We start from the raw sequence: 26,716 nt of genomic DNA on the forward strand, positions 1-26,716 counted from the left end.
CTTCGGGCCTTTGCCGCAGAGTTGCAGATCTTGGTGTCATTGCTGCATCTGACTTGAAGCTCCCTCTCATCTGGGCTGGGGAGGTGTTGCTGTGACTAGTGCTTCCCAGCCTGGCTGCTTTGCATCTGCTGATTGTTGCTCTTCTCTGTACATTCACTATTGGCTCTTCTGCCTGGGGGTTTTGTTTGGTCTTGCTGGAGGAGGGAGCAGTATGGGATTCCCTTTCAGGCAGAGGCCAAGATGACCCACGCCAGCAAAGGGAACAGTCAAATAGGAACATCCATGACTGGGGTTCAGAGCTGGGGCCCAGCAATGTTTGTTTTGTTCATGCTCACTCCCCATAATCTCAATCGATTTTATTTTGACCTGCAGATAACCATTCCTTTCAGGATTCCATGCATTTACTTGCCCATGCTGTTCCCTCAGTCTGGAGTGCCCCTTTTTATGCTTCCTAAACTGTAGCACTAAACCCTGCCCATCCATTAATACCTTTTCCTTGATGAAACTTTTCCCAGTCTCCTTTTAGAGAATTAATCATTCCTTTCTCTGGCTCCCACAGCACTTGATTTGTATCTTCCTTATGGCAATTGTATTTTTCTGTAGCATATAAGTTATTTATGTTCATGTCTGTTTATACCACTAAATGGTGAGCTTCTTAAGGTGGCCCAGGAACACGTTACCAACCTCTGATTCCCTACATAGCATGGCCAACGTCTGGCATATGATAGGTGCTCAATCAGTGTGTTGAATGACATTCAGCTGTAATGGCTGAGTTCTTCCTCTTTCTGTGTAATGGACACTCTGGGAAAGCTGTTGAGATTATAGAAAGAAGACCAATCCATTTCCTTTCTATGCATTTTTAAAGGGGCAGGAAGAAGAAAGGAGTTTAAGCTATCTGTGGATTCACATTCCAGAGATTTCAGCCAAGGGTCCTTAGAGAGGATAATAATATGAATAATAACTAACATGTGCAGAGACTTTTAGTTACACTTTCACACCCATTAACTCTTCTGGGTCTCACAAGGACTCTAGAAGTAGACTGGGTGGGCAGCATTTGACTTGTCCTGATGTTATAGCCGAGAAAACCAAAGCTCAGAAAAATGAAGTGCTTTGCTCAAGATTACATCAGCTCAATGTAGAGTTGGGACTCAAACCCAGATCTGTTCACTACAAATCCCATGCTCTTGGAATTGCAGAGATGACTTGGGCACAGGGTGTCTTCCTCCTTGACAAACATTTGCAGAATGACGAAAAGAAACTCATGGTTTTACCCTGAATAAGAGGACCTGCTTCAGGCCCCAGTTGTTACCCTCATGCATGTTTATCTGCTCATCTAACGTTTAGCTCCTCAAGGATAAGGACCATGCCATTTCCTTTATTTCTTCCTCCAAAGCTTAGGTTGCGGCAAGCCCCGCAGTTCTAATAGGTGTGGATATCCATGTCCGTAAAATAAGGAGGCTGAGCTAGAAGTTTAAATTGAATCACATTCCCACCAGTGCCCAGCACAGAACCTGGCTTACAGTTTCCATCACTGTCCCCGTGGAGAACGCCCAGCTTCAACACTAGAGGCCTCCAGGACTCCAGCTGACACAATGGAGTGTGGACCCTGCACGTTGCAGCCTCTGCCTGGGCTGGCTGAGGAAACCAAGCCTCCTCCAGACAGCAGCGCTGCTGCGCTCCCACGGATCAAGTTGGGAGCCTCATTAGTCATGTCAGATGACATAGTTAACACTTGGGGCCAGCGCAGCCAGTTCATCAAGAGCTCCTATGTGCCTGGCTGCATTACTGCAGCTAAGGAACTACTGTGTGAAGAGCAGGCAGCACATCAGAGGAGCAGCGCTAGAGTTCTTCCAAGTTGGTTTTGATTAATTACACAGACACGTCTTTAATTGGTACCAGGGTATCAGCCAGGGAATTCATGGGAAAGCAGGATGTTATGCTTTCATTCCCTGAAGTTCCATAAAGCAATGAAAGATGAGGAACAGAATCACTGCTCGTTGAAAATTTATTGACCGTGCAGACCCAGAAAACACAAATAACTATCTGAATCGAAACCTAACCTCATTTTCCCAACTCATTGGAAGCCATACATGTTCCCCTCTGTGTCCCTGCCTGCCTGCTGAGATGTACAACTGAGCAAAAGGTGTGATTTCTAAGAAATGAGTGCTTTAGCATGGAGACGGCACACACAACTTTCCCAGATGGGCGCAGAGGTATCTGGGAAGGCCCCTCCCTCAGAAATATCTCTCTCTCCAGCCCATCACCATCCTATGAACTGGTATCAGAGGCTGATTCACTTTGGGTGAAGTACTTTCATTCATTCTTTCTTTTCCATCTCTTGGAGATTTAAGGCACAATTCCTGAGTGTGCACTAAATACAAAACACTGTACTGGTGTCATAGGGAATGCAAAATGGAGTCAAGTACAGACCCTTGCTTCAGGGAAATGGTTATCTAGAAGAAAAGAGAGGACAGATCCACAGATGAACTAACGAATAACAGGTGCATCACAAAGAGGATGAAGCACTGGGATTGGGCATTAGGAGGACATGGGTTCAGATCTCAGCTCTGATTCTTAGTACTGAGCCATATCAGAAATCACTTTGATTCTCTGAGTTTTAACTACAGATTAGGATGATAATATGCACATGGTGGTTGTGAGTCTTATAGGAGTTAGTGGAGTTGAAAGTACCCAGCATTGGGCCTGGCACTGATCAATAAATGGTTGCTAATTTTGAATGAGCATCACCAGGAGGTTATGATAGAATGCTATGTGAGAGTCTATATTTTCAAGGCACAACTGTTTGCCAATAGCAGACCCTAGAGCCAGGCTCCATGCTGGACACTAGGAATTTAGATAGGAAGCTCTGTTCTTGATGAAAGTGAGGTCCACTAAGGAGTAGCAAAACTGTAGTGTGGTAAGGGGTGGTATTTGTTGCTGACAGAAGTCTATTCTGAGACAATGGGGAAGAAAGGGACAGTGGTCACTTCTACCTAGGGAAATTAGATTAGATTTGCCTGAAGAGGCAATGCTTAGGCCAAATCCTAAAAGATGAGATTTTCATTTGCAAATAAAGCAAGAAAGTGTTTTCCATGCACAATGCCAGTTTCCTTCTTTTTGTTCCTAATGCAGGCAAAGGTTACCCCTTGGGATCTTGGAATCAGCTGCTCTCTTTGTATGGGAAGTTCTTCCCCTAGACTGTCCCAAAGCTGACTCCTTTTTGACACTTATAATGCGATGTTTTCTTATTTGTTCATTTGTTTATTATATGTCTCTCCCACTAGAATGACAGGCCCATAAGAACATGATATCTTGGCTGTCCTTTTCTCCACTCTTATTACAACATCTAGAACACCACCTGGCATAGTGTGGGTGTTCAATATGTTTGTTGCATGACTAAACAAACAACAGGAGGGACAGGAGGGCAAACTGAAATCAAGGAACTGTGCACAGGTGGCATTGAATTTTTTGGACACTAGGGATTTAGATAGGAAGCTCTGTCCTTGATGAAACTGAGGTCCACTAGGGAGTAGCAAAACTGTAGTGTGGTAAGGGTAGTATTTGAAATTGAAGAACTGAAGAATTTTCTAAGAAAAGAGGAGTGCCTGAAACAGGCCAAATGAATTGATGTAGGAGGTAATAGAAGTAGGAGGTACTACAAGAGGGAGGTGGCCTCTGAGCTGCACCCTGAAGGTAGAGAAGGATGACAATGTGATGGGGATGCTGGGAAAGGGATCAGGATCATTAAATCAGATAACTTTTAAATCCCTTCCAACCTTGAGATTCTAAGAATTTCTCCCAAACAGATCACCTCTTGCCACTATTCCTGCTCTCGTCATTCACCCCTCTCCTTTCCACTTCACCCTGTCTGGAGGCTGTGAGGGCATGTGACACACCATTTCCTGCCAGTGTAAATCATGGACTGATGTGTGATGCTTGTTCTCAGTTTTTACCATCCCCCAGGTGCAGATGGCCCCATAACTCAGGGTCAGGGCCCCAAGCAAAGCTAGCCTTTCCACAGGGTGGCAAATAAGGAAGAGTTGTTTACCCACCAGCGCCTTCCTGGCCCTGCTCCCAGATAATTTTATGTCCTCTGTTTCTGGATCTGCTCCTTAGTTGGATGTACCTCAGTTCATTTGCTGGAGCACTGATGTGTGACTATTTAACTGCTGCAGCTTCCTGTCCCAGGGATCCTGGGCTTTAGGGAGCATGGGAAAGAAACAAGAAAGAGGGCTTTACATGAGGCAAGCTTTGACCATAATAATAAAGACCAAGCCCTAACTTACACTTTCTTAGTACTTAACAGTTTACAAAGCCCTAGAGAACTCCTATACATCCTTCAAGACCCCACAAAATTATGATCTCTTCACCAACCTTCAGTTCTTCCAGGCAGAGCCAGTCTTTCCCTCCACACTTTATAAAACCTCCCTTACAGCCCCTGAAATAAATTTATGTGTATGTATCTTATTTCTGTCATTAAACCTTCAGCTCTTTAGGGAGAGATCTCTCCCAGTAAAACACATTTCTTTCTTTCTTAAAAAGTAATTTTCATTATACACATTTTTCTAATTACAAAAGTAATATTTATAGGAACAATGATCAAAAATTGTACATATAAGTGTAACGAAAAAATCTGAATCAACTATAATTTAATCAGCCACTGGCAACATTTTTAGTATATCCTGAGCCATTTTTTAGCATATAGAAAGTAAAAATGGGACTATATAAAGCATATGGTTTTATAGTCTGATTTTATCACCTATTCTATTGTGAACATCTTTAAACATCACTGGTGATTCTTCAAAAACATCATTTTAAATGGCTGCATTATTTCATTGAATGAGTATACCACAATTTGCCTGACAATCTCCTGATTGTGGGACATTTGGGTTACTTACTTGTTTTTACTGTTTTGCAAATAAAACAATTAGTTGTATACATAAATCTTTGTCTGCATCTTTGACTATTTCGCCAAGAAAGATTCCTAGAAATGGAATATCTAGGTCAAGTGGCTTAAACTCTAAAGGTTTTGATGCTCACTGCCAAATTGCGCTGAGAAAGTGATAGCAGTTTACAAGCCCACCAGGGCATGAGTGGGTCCATCCCACAGTGTCCTGACCTGCATTCAGTATTATCCCATTGGTATCTCTACCAAGTCCAGTGTTCTTGTCATATGCCCCTCAAGGTGAGTAATTTTTCTTAAACCCAGCAGAAATTATACAACCAAACTTACAGTTGTCTTCTTCCAATGTATCTGCCTGGGAGGGTGTATTTATTTCTACAGTGCTTCTACTGCTTTAAACATTTCTAGTTTTGAGTTGAAAATTGCCTGCAGAACACATAACCTGTTCTTCTGCATCTAAATTGCAATACAATCCTGTCTTTGAGGGATGATTTTTTTTATTTTTGACAATAGTCAAAAGCCATTTGGAATGCATGGTAAATGAGATGAGTTGCTGCAGCTGGGTATGGGGTCAGAAATGAGGTGCCATTTTACAGAAATGAGATGAGGTCCTTAATGACTCATAAACGGGAGTCCCACAGGAGTTCTGGGCAGCAGTGGCATCATGAGAACAAGAGCTGGGCCTCCTGTACGGCCATTCCCAAGTGGTTACACTCAGGTGGAGGGAAGTGTCTAGCATGTTTGATTACAGAACCACTTCATGACATCACTGACTTCATCTTTACTCCTGCCCCAGGGACAGGTGATGACTTATTTCAGAGTTGATCCCTTTCTGCCTCTCTTTTCATAAAACCCACTTAAGCCTGATGTGACTTAGACCTTAGAGGGTCATCTTAAGGGGATGAGGGGAGACAGCATGGTGTAACAGTGGAAAGCACCCTTGGACTGCAATCAGAAAGAAGTGGGTCTGTGGCCTGGCTCTGCCTTTTACCAGCTGTGTGTTAGGCTTCATTTGTAAAAGATCCCCCTTCACAGGATTGTTAGAAGAAAGGGACAACACATATAACCACACATGCAGACACAGAAGACAGACACACAGGCACACAAAACAGCTAACATATTGAGCACTTACTCTGTGCCAAGTATTGCGCTTTACATGCATGTGGCAGGCCTTGTTGGTTGGCCATCCAGGAGCCCTTTCTCCCTTGCTGTCTCTTGCCATAGCTCCCTTGTAGTTAGGGGTGATTGTGTGGCCCAATTCTGTCTACTGAGATTTAGGTAGAACTCTGCTGGGAGTTATTGGGAGAGCTTTTGCTTTCCTGATGAACAGGAATGCTGAGTCTGAACTGTCCTCCCATCCTGTCCCTTCCTGCCTTGAACTTGGAAGTGAAGATTGGGCATTTCATCCATCTTGTAATCAAGATGGAAAGGCAAAAGGAGCACATGTGGAATTCTTGGTATGTCAGAAGACAGCTAGCTGTTTGTTTTGAGTCCCTCTTCATTATCATTACTTGCAGCTAAAAACATTCTAATATACATGCACAAAGAGTGTCCATACATAACAGATGATCAGTAAAAGGTTTCTACTTACACTTAATATTCACATAAAATTCCTCCCTCTAAATTAGAGAACTAATGGTATTGATGATGTTTATCTCATATTTATGCAGCACTGGGCAGTTTTCAAAAGATTTTCACATCCTTCTGTCATTTGCAAAAGGATATATGAAAAGTATTTTAGAATTCTTAGATGTTACTTATAGGCTTATCTTCTCCCCTCCCTTCCTTCCATCCCAGTCCTGGGCCTGTTTTTCCTCAGACCCAGCCCCCAGTCAGCCCTTTCCTGCTCTGCTCTGCTCTCACACAGGGAAGCTGATCCACTCAGCCTGCAAATCCAGGCTCTAAGACATCTGAGTTCCAGATGAGTTTGGCCAAAGAGAGGTACTAGCAGAAGATTGGGGACAGGTAGATGGGGGAGGAAGAGGGTGTTTTTTCTCTTCCCCATTGGCCTCCAGTGGCACCTCTGACTATACTTTCTCTATGGCTCTTGTTCCCACTGACAGGCTTGGCCTGCTAGGGTTCAAGTTTCTCATCACCTGACTTTGGGCTACTGGGCCCTGGTGATACAGCCTCCATCTCTGACCCTATGCCTATGGTGTCTGCTCTTGCTAAGCTCTGGGATGCCTCTCTGTCCCCTATCTCATAACCTGTGTAACCAGTCTCCTCATTAAGGTCCCTCTCCTATAAATAATTGAAGTGCCTTCTGTTTCCTTAGTTAGACCTGAACTGATCCCCATCGATCCACCACACCTTTGCAGGGCATCCACTCAGGGCCAGGCTTCATGCAAGATGCACAGGACAAGGTGCTCCGAGGCAAAGGAGTGAAATGAAAAGCCTCAGAATCTACCAGTCTTTGCTAAGACATTTACCAAACCCAGCAGAACTTACAGGTAAGTCCTGTCATGGCCTGGCCTCCTTCCTTCTTCCAGGGGCAAGCTAAAAACAGGGTGTAAGACCCTTGGTCCCCTTCACTGCCTACAGCACAGTTGAAGTTGGGGATGCTTCTGGATGGTGGTGGAAATGCCTTGGCTTTCACATGCTCCTACTAGCAGTTCTCAGGTTCATGAGAACCCGACTTCCACAGCTTGCTTTCTGCTACTTCCCCTTCTTTCCCAAACAGCCTTACCAAGGAAGCAAGTGGAATCTTTTCCAGAGTATTTGCTTTAGCAAAATGCCAGGGGTGAATTGTCCATAAAGGTTAAAAATGGAGAGAAGCCAGAGGTATTGAGCTACCTTTAAGATGCCTATATGTCTTACATGGGCTTTTGTAGACAAACAGGCTGAACGCAAAACCTATTTCCCCACTTAAGGTTTTATGGCTTTGGCAATTTAGACAACCATTCTGAGCTGCAGTTTTCTTATCTATAAAATGGAGACAATAAACGTCTTCCTCATAGAATTACTGTTTCTAATCAGTCAATTTCCAGAAATATGACCAACTATGCTAATATAGATGGGTTTCCCATTCCACCCCCTGCTGCAGACACAGAGATGCTGAATGAACTATAACAGAAATGTTTTATTTTTATTGCCAAATTTGAAAAATATAAAGAGAAATATCCAGACATCAGAAATGAAAAACTCAAAGCCAGAACAGGGCACAGGTGGTGTGCCTTATCAGTACACAGGGATTTCATGCTTAGCTGTAGATCCTGAGAGCTGCAGGCTAGGGTTCTGCTGTTCACTAAGGAGTAGGGGATAGGGTTCCAGGCCCAGCTAGGTGAGGAAGCTGGAACTGTACCCCCTGCATGGAGCCCAGACATTAGAAGCTCTGCCTCCTTCCATGAAAAGGAGATGAAAAATGTACCCCAGAGTCAGAGAAGTTGCAAGGAAGCTTGGTGTCTGAAGAGGTCCTAGTAGAGAATAATGGCACTCATGAGAAACAGAACCCCCAATCTCTGTCAAATGCAGACAGGGGTTTAAATTAACTCTACTGTATGCATATGCACAAACTGAGATAAATAAGCATAAAATTGGTCCAGACCATTAAAATTCTTAGGTTAAGGCTGAGTGTAAGACCTGTTAAAATTCTTAGGTTTAGGCTGCAGCAAATTGAAAAGCTCTGTAGGAATGCTAACAATTCAGGGCTTGTGGAATCCACTGGAAAAAGCAATCCCTGATGAAAATGCTCACAAAAAGTAACAAGCCACATGAGGAAATAAATGACCAAAATGGAGAGTCAAAAAACACAATAAACTATGTAGAAGATTAAAAATAGAACCATCTGAGAGACTATGAATTAGGATGATTAAAATAGAGATAAGGGAAGGAATAGAAGCCATAATGAAAGAACAGGATAGTATGAGGGAAAAAGAACCATATAGAACTTCCAGAAATGTAAATTTTTGCTACTGAAATTAAAAACTTAAAGGATGAGTTAAATTATGTATTAGATCTAGCTGAAAAGGGGATTAGAAGAGGCAATTGAGGATATCACCTAAAATGGAGTAAAGACAGAGAAAGAGATGGAAAACGGAACAAGAGTTTAAGAGATGTGAAGGATAAAAGGAGCCAAGCATATATCTATTAGAAGTTTCAGAAAGATTTAATAGAGGGAATAGTGGGAAATCATTATTGAAAATATTATAGCTTTATTACTCAGTTCTCCAGAGAAACAGAACCAACATATGTGTGTATCTATATACAAATGTGTATATATATACATATGTATATATGTGTATACATATATATGTGGGTGGGTGTGCATATATATATATATACACACACACACATATAAAGAGATTTATTATAAGGAATTGGCTCACACAATTATGGAAGCTGACAAGTCCCAAGACTTGCATAGGCAAGCTGGAAACCTGGAGATCCAATGGTATAGTTCCAGTCCAGTTTGAAGGCCTAAGAACCAGGAGAGCCGACTGTAAGATCCAGTCTGAAAGCCAGCAGACCTGAGACCCAAGAGGAGTTGATGTTTCAGTTTGAGTCTGATGGCAAGAAAAGACAGATGTCTCAACTCAGGCAGAAAGAGTTCCTTCTTGTTGGAGGGTTAGCCTTTTGGTTCTATTCAGGTCTGATTAGATAAGGGCCATCCACATTAGGGAGGGCAATCTGCTATACTCAGTCTACCAATTCCGGTATTATTTTCATCCAGAAACACTCGCAGATACACCCAGGATAATGTTTGACCAAATATCTGGGTGTCCCATGGCTCAGTCATACCCTGATAAAACTTCAAATCTGTAAGGCAACGGGAAAAATATGAAAGTTCTCAGTGAAAAAGGACAGATTAACAAAAGTGATGTTAACTACAATGATGGCAGCTTTCTCAACAATAACAATGGAAATCAATGACAGGAAGAGTGTGAAAAGAAATCTCAAAACAAAATTTTATGCATAGTTAAATTCATAAGTGAGAGCCAGACTTTCAGACATTTTCAGACAAGCAAAGACACTAAGTTTACCTCAAACTCTTGCAGAAAGAACACTACTGGATACACTTCAGTAAGAGGAAAATTCAGCCTAGAAAGATGCCAGAAGTAGGATGCACATGAGGTATGAGAGCCAGCCCACATCAGCCCAGAGAGTTGGTTGTTAAAATGTCAGGAATTTGAGAACTGGTTGTGAAACACAGTCATTATTAAAAACTAATTCACACAAATTTACAATTAAAAGAATTATTTTTAAAATAAAGGTAAAACATCCTCACAATGCATCACTTCTTAATTATTTTACTAAAATTTTGCTATTATCTATAGTTTTGAGGTTATTCATATCTCCTGTATTTATGTTGTAGAACTATGATAGAATAGTGTGTTACTGTGCATCTCTTCCCATGACTGTATTTCAGGGATGTTACACCAGCAGCTTGAGTATTTACACCCCAGAGATCAACAAATGCCACAAATCAGGGTACCTTACCCCCACCACAGGATAGCTGATTGTTAAATGTCTAGCAGCACACCACTGGATACAAAAAATAATGGTTTCTACTCCTAGATCTATATTTAAGAACTGAAAACATATGTCTACAAAAATATTTATACATGAATGTTCATAGCAGCATTATGCATAATAACCAAAAGTTAGAAGCAACGTAAATGTCCACCATCTAATGAAAAGGTAAGTAAAATCAGATTTATCCATACCAGGGGAATATTATTCAGGCATAAAAAGGAGTAAAGTACTGATACATGCCCTAAAATGGATGAACCTTGAAAACATTATGCTAAGTGAAAGAAACCAAACACAAAAGGCTATATATTACGTGATTGTTTTCATATGAAGTTTCCATAATAGGCAAATCCATAGAGACAGAAAGTAGATTAGTGGTTGCCAGAGGTTGGAGGTAGGGGGAATAGGGGGAATAGGGAATGATTGGTGATAAGCATGGGATTTCTTTCCAGGATGAAGAACATTTTCTAAAATTATTGGTAATGGTTGCACAATTTTGTGAATATATTAAAAGCTATTAAATTGTATACTTTATTGTATGTGAATTATATTTCAATTAAAAAGGGACTAAAGAAAGGTAGGCAAAGAAATTGGTATGCAGGTTTGTAAATCTAAATAAATACTGGCTTTTGAAACATCAATGGTGGGAGGCAGGGTGAGGGTCAGTGTAAAAAGTAAGTTGGAACTAAAATACTAAAAACCATATTACTTGGAAGATAGAAGGGGTGGAAATCATAATTAAAGAATTCTAAGAATCCTGAAATCTTCACAATGAGCTAGAGATAGTTAACAATGTTAAGTCAAGTATGCACATTTATAATGTAAGAACACCCAATGAAAGAATAGAATTAGAAAATACAACTTCCAAACCACTCGTGAGACTATAAAGGGAGTAAAGAAAATAACCAAATCAAGAGACAGCTGGTTAAGAAAATAAAGCAAGGAAAACACATGGCAAACAAAACAAAACAATGGGGAAAATATCCCCAACATATCATAATATTAAGAAATATAAATATGCCTAAGAAAAGACAAAGAATCTCAGATTGGATTTTTAAGATTTCAGCTACAGGTTGATTATAGGAATACATTTCTAAATTAATGACACAGATTGTTAAAAGGATGGGGGAAAATATACTAGGCAAACATTGAGTGAAATAATGCAATAATAGTAGATTTTAAGGCAACAAGCATTATTAGGGATAGAATCATATACTTTAATGACAAAAGGGACAACTCATTAGGAACATATAAGGACCTAGAACATCCCTTGTACCAAGTGGAAACATTGCCTCCAAATATGTAAGACAATTACAAGGAGAAATGGTCAAATCCACATAGTGGGAAATTTGAACACATCTCCCTCAGTAGTTGGCAGAAAGCTAACAAAAATATTTGCAAGGCTATAGAAGATTTGACCAGCACAATGATCAAGCTTTTTTCTTTCCACCTTTCCATTATATCCCTAGGCCTGGGAAGTTCTGCTTCCTTTTGCTGAACACTGAGTCAGTTGCCAAACCTTGTGAATTCTCACAGTACAGTAGGTTGGTTCCATGCCAAAACTCTTTCATCCAATAGCTAGTTCCTTGGCTTAGGATTTAATTGCCTCTTGCCTGAACCATTGTAGTTGTCTCCTAATGATCCCCCTATATTTGTGGAGAGTTGCCCAAATGACATGTGGTTCAGTAGTTTTTCATACTATAAATTTTATCTTTGGATTAAGCCAAACCAAAGGTACTGCAATTTTTCAGTCACAGTGGAATCACTTTTACTGAACTGAGCTCCAGTATGAAAATGAAAAGATGCTCACCCTCATTAATTATTAAGGAAATGTAAATCAAAACCACAATGAAATTCACTTCCCATCACTAGGATGGATTTTTTTATTGAAGTATCATTGATACACAATCTTACATTGGTTTCAAATGTACAGCACAGTGATTCAACAGTTTACCCATATTATTAAATCTTCACCCCTTCTAGAGTGGTTACTATCTACCAATGTAGAAAGATGTTACAGAATCACTGACTATATTCTCCGTGCTGTACTACTGTCCCCATGACCAACTTCTACTGTGATTGTGAATTATTGTGCCCCTTTATCCCCCTCTCCCTCCCCCCAACCCCTTCCCCTTGTTAACCACTAGTCACTTCTCAGTGTCTATGAATCTACTGCTGTTTTGTTCCTTCTGTTTTGCTTTGTTTTTATAATAGGATGGATATTTTAAAAAGGGGAAATAATAGATATTGGCAAGAACATGGAGAAATTGGAACCCTCACTTTATACATTGCTTGTGAGGATGTAAAATGATGCAGTCACTGTGGAAAACAGTCTAGTGGGTCTTCAATACGTTAAACATAGAATTACCACATGACCAAGCAATTTCATTCCTAGGTATATCCAAGAGAATTAAAAACAGGTGTTCAAACAAAACTTGTACTTACATGTTCATATCAGCACTATTTATAATTGTCAAAAGGTGGAAACAACACAAATGAACATCAATTTACCAATGAATAGATAAACAAATGTGGCATAACAATACAATGGAATATTATTCAGCTATAAAAAGGAATGACTGGGGCTCTCTCATCCCCTCCTAGCCTGAGCCAGGAGCTCTGTCCTCTTGCTTTCTCTCTAAGAAAAAGCCTCTGCCTTGCTCTCCTAAAAAAAAAAAAAAAGATGAATCTTGAATAACATTATGCTAAGTGAAAGAAACCAGACTCAAACACCACATACTGCACAACTCCATTTATATGATATTTTCAGAATAGGCAAATTCCTAGACAGAAAGTTGATTAGTGGCTACCAGGGGCTGCAGGTAGGGAGAAAATGGTGTCTGCTTAATGGATACAAGGCTTCCTTTTGGAGTGATAAAAATACTCTGGTACTAGATAGTGGTGATGGTTGCATAGTAACACTGTTAATATACTAAATGCCACTGAAACTTACACTTTAAAATGGTTAATTGGTTAATTTTGTTATGTGAATTTTGCCACACACAAAAAATAGCAATTATCATGAGTCTGTGCAACATTTACTGAACAATTCCAGGCAAGTTTTATTCTGGATGCAGGAATACAGAAAATAATCAGATGTGGTCTTGGCTGCTGAGTTCATTGACTGGTAGGGGAGGAAAAACATTCTGCAAACAATCAAGTTGTTAAGTGTTATAGTTTCCTTGACATAAGAATGTGCATTGTACACTGGGGGTGGTTGCTTTCCCAAGGCAGGGATTGGGGTGCAGAGAACAGCAATGGTAAGGCTGAAGCTTGAGTGCTGAGTAGAAGTTTGCCAGGTGGACGGCAGAGGGGGATTATTCCAGGCAGAGGGTGTGACTTGAGAAAGCTCAAAAAGCTGGTGTCAAAAAGCCTCCAGTTTTCAGCAAACTCTAAACCAAATAGCTCATGTATAGCAATGTAGAGGATGGACTTAAGGACAGTGAGGTGACAGGTGGGTGACCATCTCTGGTTGCAGTAGGTGACACTAAGAAATGTTAGGGGAATGACATGGGCCTCACTGGATGCAAGAGTCAAAGAAAGTGTGACTCCAAGCTTGGGCCACTTGGTGGATGGTGGATACTGCAGGTCCCTATGGTGGGCCTATAGGACATTCTGTTCTCAGGGTTGATCAGACTAGAATTTAACCCCACCTGTACCCACCCCCTGTCCCAACTCTTCTTATTTTTATTTATTTATTTATTTTTTGCATTTGAAACCTATTTCTTTTTCATTGGGCTTCCTTTGTTTCCCTTTTTGAAATGTGTTACTATGGAAATGTCATGGGACAGACTATAGTGGCATTTACAAGTGAAGTTTAAAGAATTTTCAGACCATCTAGAAACACAAGTCTCCGGGTTAGGAATATAAACTTTAATGATGTGACAGCATTCATGCCTTCAGACACTGTGTCATAAATACAAACACACTCGGAAATTTGAGACAGCAGGGAAGAGGCAGTTGAGAACTTCACTAGGATTTATGTGCTCAGACTTTAAAAAGGTATTTGAGAAATATTAAAAACACAAAACACAACACACTATTTGGGAAGAACATCTGGAAAAAATGAATGACATTTACTTCTGATCACACACCTCTCTGGAAGGACTGGGGGGCCTGAACACCCCAGGCAAACTTGGAAAAACCTTTGCACTACCTTCTATGCCATCGATATGTTCCCCAAAATTGCATGTAAATCAACTGTTGGCAAATCATACTTATCAACTGTAAGGGTGATAACAATTTTAAAGGTAATCTTATGAAGGTACACTTTAGTAAAAGAAATTATTACCAGTGGAGTAATGGAAAAAACTCAGTGAACTGAGTGTAATTCAAGGTCCTTCTTATTATTCTGGCTCTGCCACCAACTAGATGTATGATTCAAGAAAAGTCACTCAATCTCCCCAGGCCAATTTCCTCATCTAATTTGGGTTGTAATTCTGAATTTTTACTCATTAGGTTCTTAAAACAAGGCCCACAGCCTAATGTCCAATTTCTTCTGAGAAGCAATGCTTCACACCAAATCCTTGTGGACGGAGCTCAGGGCCCTTTTTCATCAGAGGCGCTAGGGACGGCACAGCCAGCAGACGACCACTGTTCTGTGCGTTTTGCCTCTCTATACCCCACTTTCCCATTCCTACAATCAGCCTAAGTGTGATGATTCCAGCTTTCTGTTCCAAATTACAAAAGCTTGTTCTTGAGAGCTGTCCTCTTGGAAAGTGTGAGAGCCTAAGCTGGAGCCCATTCTCAGAGCCCTCTCCATGTCTGGCCCTTTCCCTATCCCATGATGCTGGACACAGCCTGAGAGCATATACACTCTGTGCCTCGTACAGGCCCAGGCCTGAAGAAGGAATTCACTAAGTGACTGTTCAGTGGAAGCTTTTGAATGAGGAAACTGAGGAAGAGAGGCAGGTCTGGTGAAATAACCTGAACCTTAGGCATGAACTTTTGGCTGCTTCTTTAAACATTTCTGAATTTTCCAAATTTCCTACAATGGGGCAGAAATATAAACACACTACAGGCATTAAATCCTCCTTTTCCTGGCTTTTTGTCAATGCTCCTGTCTCCCTTAAATAATGCAAATTTTGCCCAGTTCCCCAGTGTTTGGAACAAGACATAGGGCACAGGTCTTTAAGAGAAACAGCCATTAAAACAAAAATAGGAAAAAAAAGACAAGAAACAGCCAGTATATTCTATTCTGTTCTGCTTAAACAGCAATGACACTTTGCATTTATCTTTGTGGACATAACACCTGCCATCTAGCCTCAGGCAAGGACGCCTGATAACTGACGTCAGAAAAGGCCATTTATCAGTAGCGTTTAGGCACCGCCTTGATTAATCTGCCAAACAGGAAGTACAAAACGCAACTGTATTGTCTTCTTAAACAAAAACAGGTTTAGACCATATTAACTGGCAAGAGATAGACGGCAATGGGTCAGGCTTTTTGCCCATTACTACCCTTTTGTGGAGTGATTCATAAGCTGTTAGGAAGACAGAAGCAAAGGAAATTACTACCTGCTGAGTACTTACTACACACCAGGTCTTGAGCTGGGCACCTCATACACATTATTTAATGGGAGCCTCACATCACATAACACTATCTAACAGACTTTATTTTTACTCATTTATCTTATTTCTTGTTGTCTCCCCCACTTAAATGTATGCTTAGGAGGAGGAACATGTTTTGTCTTATTTGTTGCATATCCTTAGTGTCTACAACAGTGTCAGATACATATAAACACTCAGTAAATATTTGTTGAATGAACAAGTCCACAAGATAAGCGGAATGATTCTCCTTTTATATGTAAGTAAACTGCTCTAAAGGTGCAGATGAAATGCCCGGAGTCACATACTTCATTAAGGAACCAGAACTAACAACCAAGTCTCACTCTTTTATTCTTTCTATAGACCAAAAGACTTAGATTTTGAAGAACTCTTCCAGCTTGACAAATCTACAATCTATTTGCCTATAAAACATGTATTTACCTTTTATACTCATTTGAAAGTTCAAAAGTTTTACCAAGGAGACATATTTGACATTTTAACGATGAATATTTTGCTGATGCAACAAGAAAGGACACACTTTCCCAACATAACACTTTCATTTATGGATAGGCGTCACCTATATCATGTTTCACTTCAAAATCCTGTAACATGATAACTCTTCAGACAAATAAAAGGCACAATAATCCAGACACCAACAAGTAACATTCGCAAACCTTAGAGTTTTGTTAAGTTGAATTAAGATGACTAATAATATGCATGTGGTATTCTCAGAGTAGAATGCCAAACATTCCCATGTACATCTGTGTTGAGTGTCCCAGGATGGGAGGAGGTAGACTTGGCACATCAAAAGCCATTTCTATCCTAAAGAAATTATAGGGGAGGCTCAAGGATTCTTCAGAGAATCAGCTGTAATAAAATCTACCTCCAGAATATTCATTTTGTATGAGAGGATGCAAGAATGACGCTAATTTTACCCAGGAGAGTATTATATCCTCTTTAATTTGTCAGAATATGCAGGCATACCTCATTTTATTGTACTTCACTTTATTGTGTTTCACAGATACGGCAATTTTCAGATTGATAACCTTGCATGGAGCAAGTCTATAGGTGCCATTTTCCCAACAGCATTTGCTCACTTCATGACTATGTGTCACATTCTGGTAATTCTCACAGCATTTCAAACTTCATTATTATTATATTTCTTAAGGTGATCTTTGATGTTACTATTGCAATTGTTCTGGATGCCATGAACCACACCTATGATGGTGAACTTAATTGATAAATGTGTGTGTTCTGACTGCCCCACCAACAGGTCGTTCCCCTCTCCCTCTCCTCAGGCCTCCCTATTCCCTGAGACACATATTCCCAGTTAATAACCCTACAATAGCCTCTATATGTTCATGTGAAAGGAAGAATTAAATGTCTCTCACATTAAATCAAAAGCTAGAAATTATTAAACTTAGTGAAGGCATGTGGAAAAGCCAAGAAAAGCTAGGCCTCTTGTGCCAAGTATCCAAGTTGTGAATGCAAAGGAAAAGTTCTGGAAGGAAATTAAAAGTGCTACTCCAGTGAACATATGAATGGTAAGAAGTGAAGCAGTCTTATTGCTGATAGGGAGGAAGTTTTAGTGGTTTGGATAGATCAGACCAACCACAACATTCCCTTAAGCCAAAGTCTAATCCAGAGCAAGGCCCTTGACACTCTTCAATTATATGAAGGCAGACAGAGGTGAAGAAGCTGCAGGAGAAAAGTCTGAAGTTAGCAGAGGTTGGTTCATGAGGCTTAGGGGGTCGTCTCCATAACGTCAAAGTGCAACATGAAGCAGCAAGTGCTGATGCAGAAGCTGAAGCAAGTTATCGAGAATATCTAGCTAAGATAATTAATGAAGGTGGCTACCTGAAACAGCTGCAGACAAAACAGCGTTCTATTGGAAGAAGATGCCATCTAGGACTTCCCTATCTAGAGACAAGTCAACACCTGGCTTCAAAGCTTCAAGGACAGGCTGACTCTCTTGGTAAGGGTTAATGCAGCTGGTGATTTTAAGTTGAAGCCAATGCTCGTTTACCATTCCAAAAATCCCAAGGCCCTTAAGAATTATGAAAAATCTACTCTGCCTGTGCTCTAGAAATGGAACACCAAAGTCTGGGTGACAGCACATCTGTTCACAACATGGTTTACTGAATATGTAAAGCCCACTGTTTAGATCTACTGCTCAGAAAGATTCCTTTCAAAATACTTCTCATTGATAATGCACATGGTCACCCAGGAGTTCAGATGGAGATGTACAATGAGGTTAATGTTTTTTTCATACCTGCTAACACAATATCCATTCTGCAGCTCATAAGCAAGGAGTAATTTCAACTTTCGAGTCTTATTTAAGAAATACATTCCATAAGGTTACAGCTGCCATAGATAGTTATTCCTCTATTGGATCTGGGCAAAGTAAATTAAAAACCTTCTGGGAAGGATTCACCATTCTAGATGCTATTAAGAACATTCATGATTGCTGGGAAGAGGTCAAAATATCAACATGAACAGGAATCTGGAAGAAGTTGATTCCAACCCACATGCATGTCTTTGCAGAGTTCAAGACTGGTGGAGGACGTGACTGCAGATGTGGTGGAAATGGCAAGAGAACTAGAATTAGAAGTGGAGCCTGAAAATGTGACTGAATGGTTGAAGTTTCATGATAAAACTTGAATGGATAAGGAGTTGCTTTTCATGGATGAACAAAGAAAGTGGTTTCTTGAGTTGGACTCTACTTCTGATAAAGATGCTGTGAAGACTGTGGTGATCTTCTATCCAAATGACAACAAAGGATTTACATAAACAAAGGATTACATAAACTTAGTTGAAAAAGCAGCAGCAGGGTTTGAGAGGACTGACTCCAATTTTGAAAAAAGTTCTACTGTGGGTAAAATGCTATCAAGTAGCCTCACATGGTACAGAGAAATCATTCCTGAAAGGAAGAGTTAATCAATGAGGCTAACCTCACTGTCTTATTTTAAGAAATCACAGCCACCCCAGCCTTCAGGCAACACCACCCTCATCAGTCTGCAACCATCAACACTGAGGCAAGACCCTCCACTAGCAAAAAGATTAAGACTTGAAGAAAGCTCAGATGATGGTTAGCATTTTTTTAGCAATAAATTATATTTTAATTAAGAGACATATATTTTTAAAGACATATTGCTATTGTACACTTACCAGACTACAATATAGTGTGAACATTACTTTTATATGTACTGGGCAACCAAAAAATTCATTTGACTTGCTTTACTGTGATACTCGATTTGTTGGGGTGGTCTGAACTGAACTTGTACTATCCCCAAGGCATGCCTGTATTTGATCCATACATGCTCTTTTACTTGCCTACAACTACCTAACAGGATCATGCTACTCATGGTGGCTTCTTATACTGCTCTAGTTTTTTTGTAGGCATTCTGGTCATCTCCCCTTCTCTTCTAGGGCAGGCCCTTTTCCCCTTTTCCTCCTGCTACCAACACAGCGTCACTTGGCCTCCATCTTGGCCCAGCCAGTTAACTGTTCATGAACCAAAATACTGGTTTGGCTCCACTGCCAACTTTTGGTGTTATTGTATTATTCTGATAATAATTTTAAGTGATAACAAACAGGAAAACTTGAAAATCACTCATAATTCAACTGTCCAAAGTTAGCGTATCCTTTCTAGTCATTTTAAGAACATTTTTTTATTTATATGCAGTTTTGCATATCACTCTTTTCATTTAACATCATTAGTGTTTTGCCATGCTGTCTTAATTCTTCAACATTAATTATAATGATTGCATAAGTCTATTGTATAATCATACTGTAACCGATTTTCAACTGTTGGACATCTGGATTGTTAAGCATAAATTTTGCTCACATTTTAGACTATTTCTTTAGAACAGATTCCCAGAAGTGGAATTAGAGGATCAGAAGATAAAAATATTTTTAATGACAGATACTGCCAAATTGCTTTTCAGAAAGCTGTTGCCAATTTACACCTCCAAAATTGTTAGCATGTTTTTCTACCAACATAGATCTCTCTAAAGGAAAATAAAATTTAAGTGAAATACGCAGTCCTCAAATTATTAATGCACTTGGAGAGGCATCGTGACCACAGCACAGAGATCTGTAGCAAAGGTCACACCTATTTCCAGGTATGCAATTAACTATGAGTTAATGTGAGCACATGGGGCAGATTTGGAAAAGCGAAGAGTAATATAATTGGCTATCAGTCTGTCAGATTTAAGGCCTGTGTCTGTTTTGTCCATTACTATAACCCAGCACACAGGACAGTGCTTGGCACACACAGATGCTTAATTAAAATTTGTTGAATTAACACAGAATCTTCAAGTGCATTTTTTTCAACAGCTGTAGGATTTAGTCACTCCTGGATTCAAGGAAAACTGGCTGGATCAAACATCTGTGTAAAAGCCTGTTAAATCCTGATTCTATTTCAACTTTGGAAAATCAGTTTAAATGAAGATGATACATCTCTTTTTAGGGGAAATGCAAGTAAATGCACCAAAAAGGACATACACTTGGCACCAGTTACAAATATATATGTAAAGTTTTTTTCTAAACATGTAGAAAAAAATGTAATTGAGTTTTATCCTTTCATAGGTGATAACATAAATTTATGCAAATGCTGCCCATGGTCAATGCAATTTTGGAACCACTGTCAGTTCATCCTATTATTGCTGGTTGTGACTTGGCACCATTTACAGTATTTTGAGAAATTACAAGGGCATAATAAAGGTAGTAGTTTGTGTAATATCATTTTTAGTCAAAAACAGCACAAAATTCATTATGCGAGTATGGTCAAGGAAAAATAGTCTGTCATTCAGCTCTAGTTTTCTACTAGCACTATAAAGATTCCCCTCAATATTCCACAAATTTCATATAAAAATTTCAAAACTACTGCATCAATATGGCATTAACAATGTTATTGATGGAAAAGGATCAGTCACCTGTCATTTTATGTACACACTTTATATACACTTAGACCAAGGGCTGACAAACTAGGTGCATGGGCCAAATCTGGCTCACCATCTGTTTTCCTATGGTGTACAAGTTAAAAAGTCTAAGGAAGTTTTTTTACATTTTTAGATGATTGAAAAAAATCCAAATAATATCTTGTGACATGTGAAACATATGAAATTAAAATTCTAGTATCCATAAATAAATTTTTATTAGGACACAGCCATGCTTATCTGTTTCCATATCAGGTATGTCTGCTTTTGCAATAAAATGTTAAGTAGTTACAACACACACTATATGGCCCTCCATCCTAGACATTTTCCTTACGGAAAAAGTTTGCTGACCCCTTCACTAGACCCATGTGGATCTTTGGAGGTACTGAAATTTCCCACTAGAGTTTTAATTTCTGAATACTAATACTGGGTGATGCAACTGGGACATATTTGCAAGGATCTGACAAGGCAGAAACTAAAAAAGGTAAATACATGAGAGTTGCCTCAAATAGGATGTAAACGCCTGGTAAAATCTGAGAGGTCTGGCCCAACCAAGAAGCAGTTGGAGAATGCACGGTTACATACACAGTTCTGACAGCAAAGGAACCTCTTCCTAACTGAGCCACATAGGACCCTGGTAAGATCCAATTCCATGAAGCCTAGTGAGACTTGCTGGCAACGATGTCTGCAAAGAATAGGCTGGCTGAGCAGTGTATGTGATGTAGTGACAGACAGTTCCCCAATAGTACCCCACTCCTTCACTAGATGTATGCAAGTCATTTAGCGTCCAGATTTACCCCAGCACCTCCAATGGCATGTGTGTACTTGTAAGAAATGGGTCTAATAGAAAGGCTCTGGAAAGCAGGCCCCAGGTATACATTCTTCCCAAACTATAACTTTAATGGGATTCAAAGCCAGGGGCAGAATTCACAAAACTGCAGAACTATCTACATGTTTTTCAAAATCAAAGGTTCGGTGAATACTTTATTCTTTCTGTTTTTGCTCATCACCAGTGGCACAGGTGGAGTAAGGCAGGGTAGGGTGATGGCTGGAGGAAGAATTGGACAAAATCAATGGGATGATCAGCCCTGGAAGGTGTTTATTCCTCTTGGACTTGCAGCTGCACCATGTTAACATTCCCTGTGGATTTTCAACCAGAATGGGGAGGGGAAGGGAGGTCAACCTGGAAGCCAAAGAAATTCATTAACTGTGTGTTGAGCTCAAAAATTATGATCAAGGTTTGCAGAGGGCTGGCTCTCCTCCTGATGTTCCACCAAGAGTCAGGCTTCATCTCCTTCAGTTAGGTAGAGCCTCTCTGCTAGGAAAATGTAGTTGCTGGGAGACATTTTTTGACATCTTTGAAAGCTTTCATGACTCCTGAGTACCAGAGGTAACCAAACTGCCTCCTTAAGAAACTGGTAACACTGGTTGCCTTTGGGGAGTGGAACCCCTGATGGCTAAAGGCAGGAGGGAGCTTTTCTTTCTTCCCTGCATGCCCTTTATAAAAAAACAAAAACAACACATTCCCCCACATCGGCCCACCTTGCTTCTTGAGGATAGGAAGGCAATGTGGGGCCGGGGCTGGTGCACAGTTTCCTTATTCAAGATTATGTGGTGAAGTGGGCAGCTGGAAGGAGGACCAAAAAATCACAGGAGAGAGGAGTTACAAGGTGAGCAGAAAACCATGACCAAAAGGGCAATTCAAAGTGGCCAAAAGCAGCTACCACAGGGAGGTATGGTCCAGAACCAGAAAACAAAGCACCAGGCAAACAGAGGAGCAAGAGCAATGGTCAAGGACAAACTGAGGGGTGTCTGAGAAAAGCTAAGGACAAGAGCACATGGCATGAGGATGGGTGGATCTGTGAGACTATATTAGCTCACGAGACCTGGGCAGCAAGGTGCAGGCCAAGGCAAAATTCATAGCAGCAACAAAAGGTTTTGTTGGTGGGCACATAAGGGGTACTGTTGTATCAGAACTTTCCTGTCTGGGGGATATTCCTAGGAGATCATGCTCTAGCCTGAGGTTTAGTGATTCTTAACAGCCATGTATGAATGGTTTGCTATGGATGAATATTAGGGCAATAATTTTCTTCCCAAATACCTGAGGCATTTTAGGGTTTTATTATAATGTCACTGAATATTTTCTGGGAAACCCTGCAAATGGGCAATGCATTCAGGTAGTAGTTTGACCTGAATACTGTAGACATGATCTAAGGTAAGTCCTTTTCCTTATAGCTCCTTGGAACAATTTGAAACCACATCCCTGATTATCTGGTTCCAGTTGCTGGGTCCAAACCCTATCTGGGCCAACACTGCTTAATGGTACCTTACTCTGCAGCAGGTCTTGGTCCAGCATCTTCGGAAGGGTTACACCAGACCTGTTCACAGGACAGGAATAAGTCCAGAAATAAGTTCTCTCAGGACCTCCAAGTTATAATAGGTTGTAGATAATGCCCATAGTTAATGTTGTGGGATCCTGGCTGTGGCCCAAGAGCATACAATTCTGCAACAATTTCCACTGGACCTGAGAAATGATTAATACGAGGTTCAGCACAAAGTTGCAATAGCCAGCCACTGGGTGCTTTGTTCCAGAAGTCCAGTGTCCCTGGTAGCAAGTGCTTCTGGGGAACTCAAGGCTTCATCTGATGTAGGAATATGTAATGGTCCTAAAAGAGATGTGTAGAAATTGCTAAGTAGGTAGGAGTCTATAAGCTGTTGCTTGGTTTATGAGTCTTCTTGCATAATATATTTTATTTGTGGGGTAAGGTCTAAGTTTTAGAGTGCCTCAGAACTATCAGGTATTAGTAGGGAACTTGTAATTGGAAGGGGTTAGAGATAGTTAAAAATGAGAACTAAAACAAATAAGTATTGGGCCTCTACTACCAACTAATATTATTTACTAATTTACTAGTTAGGTAATAGTAGCTGTTCTATGTAAAAATCCTTAAAACAGACATTGACCAATCCTGGAAAATGCTGTTACTACCTCCTCCCAACCCCCACACTTCCACCAGGCATTCTGAGGTTCTTCCAGTCTGCATGGTATTACTTGGAATTCACTTGGGAAAAGTTCTATTCTGTAAATCCTAGCAGAGATGCAGGAAGAGTTAAAGGAGTTTCAGTTTGTGGAGACTGCTTTTTTGAGGGGTTGCTGGGAATATCAAATAATCAAGTAAATGGGTTATTATAAACCTATCCACAGCCTCAGGGGAAGCAATTTATATAAACTATTGGCATAGAGTTGGGGGCAGAGAAGAGGAAGCAAATTATTCCAAATTGCTCATCTTCTGCAACACCATTATCTTCCTCTTTAGGCTTTTCTACTTCAGCCAATAGTGCCATCATTTTCCTACTTATGCAGGTTGGAAGCCTCATGCTGTTCCACCTGCTGGGGGCTTTCTCTAATTTCTTAGTTCCTTATCTCATCTTTCCTCATGGCTCCAGTTCAGGAACCTCCTCATCCATGAAGTCCACCCAGCCCTTGGTGATCCTGTTTCATAGTTTCACACTGTCAATGTCCAGGAGTGTTCTAAAAACTGCAAGTGCTCAAAAAACACCTGACAGTGTTGGTGTTAGTTACTAAAAACAGGCTACTGTGCATGTCTAATGTAGGGAGAAGGCATGGGGAGGGCTGTGCAACACAGTGAAGACAGGTAGTGATTCTACAGCATCTTACTATGCTGATGGACAGTGACTGTAATGGGGTGTGTGTGAGGGACTTGGTGAAGCGGGGAGCCTAGTAAACATAATGTTCTTCATGTAATTGTAGATTAATGATAACCAAAACAAAAAACAAATGAACAAAAAACAGGCTACTGTGCGGGAATCAGCATGTAGGCAAGATTCCCTTAATGTACAATCTAGAGCATCACCTGGTCTTCCCCCTCACACATCACAGCTTGGGCCTGAGTCCTCTGGTTTATATTTTCTAGGACCAAATCCTCCTCTTCTGGCAAAGGGGATACCAAAATGAATGGGGGTCCAAACAAAACACAGTACTAAAATGAAACAAATCCATCTAGGATAGATAGGTCTGTGAGAAGATCAGTATAGATAACCAACCCCTTAGTTCTGAGGGACTCCCACTGGATCATTTGGGCTGGACTGGCCCTTAATATTGCTCACTATGTCAGTAGGCCACTGCCTTCTGTGCCATACCTCAGGCCCTGCCTGTGAAGCCAGCTGGAACTGTAGGCCTTCTTTTGGGGTCCTCCAGAAATGTATATCTCCCTGGGCACAGAGAGGTAGACTCCAGGAGGTCCTGCTCCCACCTTTCATTGGTACGATACCTTGAGGAAGAATGTTGAAAACAAAGGAACAGGACAGCCAAAACAAGCTAAGGTTGGGGGCAGTGATGCGATCCAAACTCGTTAAGCAAGAGAAATCAAGAACAAGCAAGTGTCAGAAGTCAACAGCCTAGAACCAGTCAAAGTTATAGAGAACAGCAGGAAGGTGGCCCAATGGTCCAGCAAAGAGTAACTAGGAGGGCCATGATATGTAGGGAGGAATGGTAGAGAAGACTGAAACAGATGAGCAGCAAATGAAGGTGCCTAACTGTGAGGCAGCTTTCTCGTTCATGTTCGGCTACCTCACATTCTTTTCACCACGGTGTGAACCAACCCTGAGCTGCCTTGGAGAGGCTTGTGGAAGATGAAGGCTGCAGAAGCTGGCTGGCAGGGTAGTGGAATTTGGGATGGGATACAGGCAGAGGCATTTCCCCACCAGTCCGACACGGGAGATGATTACATGTTTCAGTACTTGTTACCTTTTTCCTCACACATGAGCTATTTTTCTTAGTTTCCTTTGAAAGATCAGACTGAAAGTCAAGTTTTTGAGGTTTCAGCTCATTCTTCAAAATACCTGACATAACTTTTGCAGAAACTTGCCTCATATTCAAGTTTTCTTTCAGAATGAGTCTAACGGTTTCTTTATCTAAACGTAACTCTTCAGCAATCATCCTCACTGTTAACTGCCGGTTTGAACAGACCAAGTCCTTGACCTTCTGGATATTTTCATCAGTCCGATGTGTAACTGGACGACCAGTTCGGGCATCATCTCGAACATCTTCCCGCCCTTCCTTAAACCTTTTGTGCCAGTCAAAAACTCTGGCCCTTGACATGACTTCATCCCCATAAGCTTCTTTTAAAAGATGATGCGTCTCACTTGCAGATTTGTTTAACTTCACGCAAAATTTAATACTTATCCTTTGTTCTAGATAGCGGTCACTCATATTGGCACTTAACACAGGAAGGGGACGTTAGAAGGCTACGACTGTAGGGGAAGTCAGAAGGACCAATCTCTATAGAGATGCAGGGGGAATCATGTCGCTCTTCTCTGTACCCTGTTAAGTCTCACCAGGGAAGAATAACTGCCTTTCCGAGGTTTCGCCCTTCGGCTTCCAGTAGAGGCTGGAGAGGCCCGTTCTGTGAAACTAATGGGACCAAAGAGTAGTTGCAAAGCTGGGGAAAGTTAAATCTACAACCCACGTCTGCATCCAACTCGTGCACGCAGATGTGCCGGGAGTGTGCAAAGCAGTCACCAAGGTCGTCCCGATTTCGCGGCCCTTAAGAGTCTATAGCGATTTCTGCCGTAGAGGCCTAAGTGGTGGCCATTTAAGCAAGCAAGGAGAGAGGCAACAGTGATAATAACGTGCAAGCGTGTCCTAGAGCTTCAGAAATCCGCGCACGCCAAACCTACCGGAGCCGCCCAGGGCTTCCCTTCCCTAGTCCCTGGAGACACGCCCGCGCGCGCCATTCCCTCCCTGACCAGGGGAGACCGTGCGCAAGCGCACTGCAGCAGGCCGCGCCAGGCCCCGCCTCCACCTCGCCACACCCGGGCCGGCGCGCTTCTTTGCGCGTGC

The 26,716-nt window shown here is 41.0% G+C and overlaps 1 protein-coding gene across 16 annotated transcripts; it reads right to left on the minus strand.

The window, feature by feature from the left end:
• Positions 1-1,743: 1,743 nt before the first annotated feature.
• GVQW3 (GVQW motif containing 3) lies at positions 1,744-26,665 on the minus strand. Of its 16 annotated transcripts, XR_012122559.1 has the most exons (4): positions 25,015-26,661; positions 23,183-23,234; positions 22,399-22,483; positions 21,811-22,039 (listed from the first exon to the last, which is right to left on the minus strand). XR_012122559.1 is itself a non-coding variant. In XM_073215996.1 (2 exons), the coding sequence occupies exons 1-2, from the start codon at positions 26,084-26,086 to the stop codon at positions 1,870-1,872; spliced, it is 639 nt and encodes a 212-aa protein (XP_073072097.1). In that variant the 5' UTR covers positions 26,087-26,665; the 3' UTR covers positions 1,744-1,869. The 16 variants fall into 16 exon arrangements, 2 of the variants coding, with proteins under 2 accessions (XP_073072097.1, XP_073072098.1); XR_012122556.1 differs by lacking the exons at positions 21,811-22,039; positions 22,399-22,483 and adding an exon at positions 12,510-13,037; XR_012122558.1 differs by lacking the exons at positions 21,811-22,039; positions 22,399-22,483 and adding an exon at positions 12,510-13,037 and having other exon boundaries at positions 23,183-23,522.
• Positions 26,666-26,716: the final 51 nt, after the last annotated feature.

The sequence above is a fragment of the Manis javanica genome, chromosome 11 (genome assembly GCF_040802235.1).
Source record: "Manis javanica isolate MJ-LG chromosome 11, MJ_LKY, whole genome shotgun sequence".
NCBI classification, from domain to species: domain Eukaryota; kingdom Metazoa; phylum Chordata; class Mammalia; order Pholidota; family Manidae; genus Manis; species Manis javanica.

What these genes read in the sequence shown, in the direction of transcription:
- GVQW3 (XM_073215996.1), bottom strand. Translation starts at nt 26,086, where the DNA reads ATGAGTGACCGCTATCTAGAACAAAGGATAAGTATTAAATTTTGCGTG. An exon ending in GCTCATGTGTGAGGAAAAAG is followed by an intron (nt 2,044 to 25,621) that starts GTAACAAGTACT and finishes GTTTCGATTCAG; the next exon opens with ATAGTTATTTGTGTTTTCTG.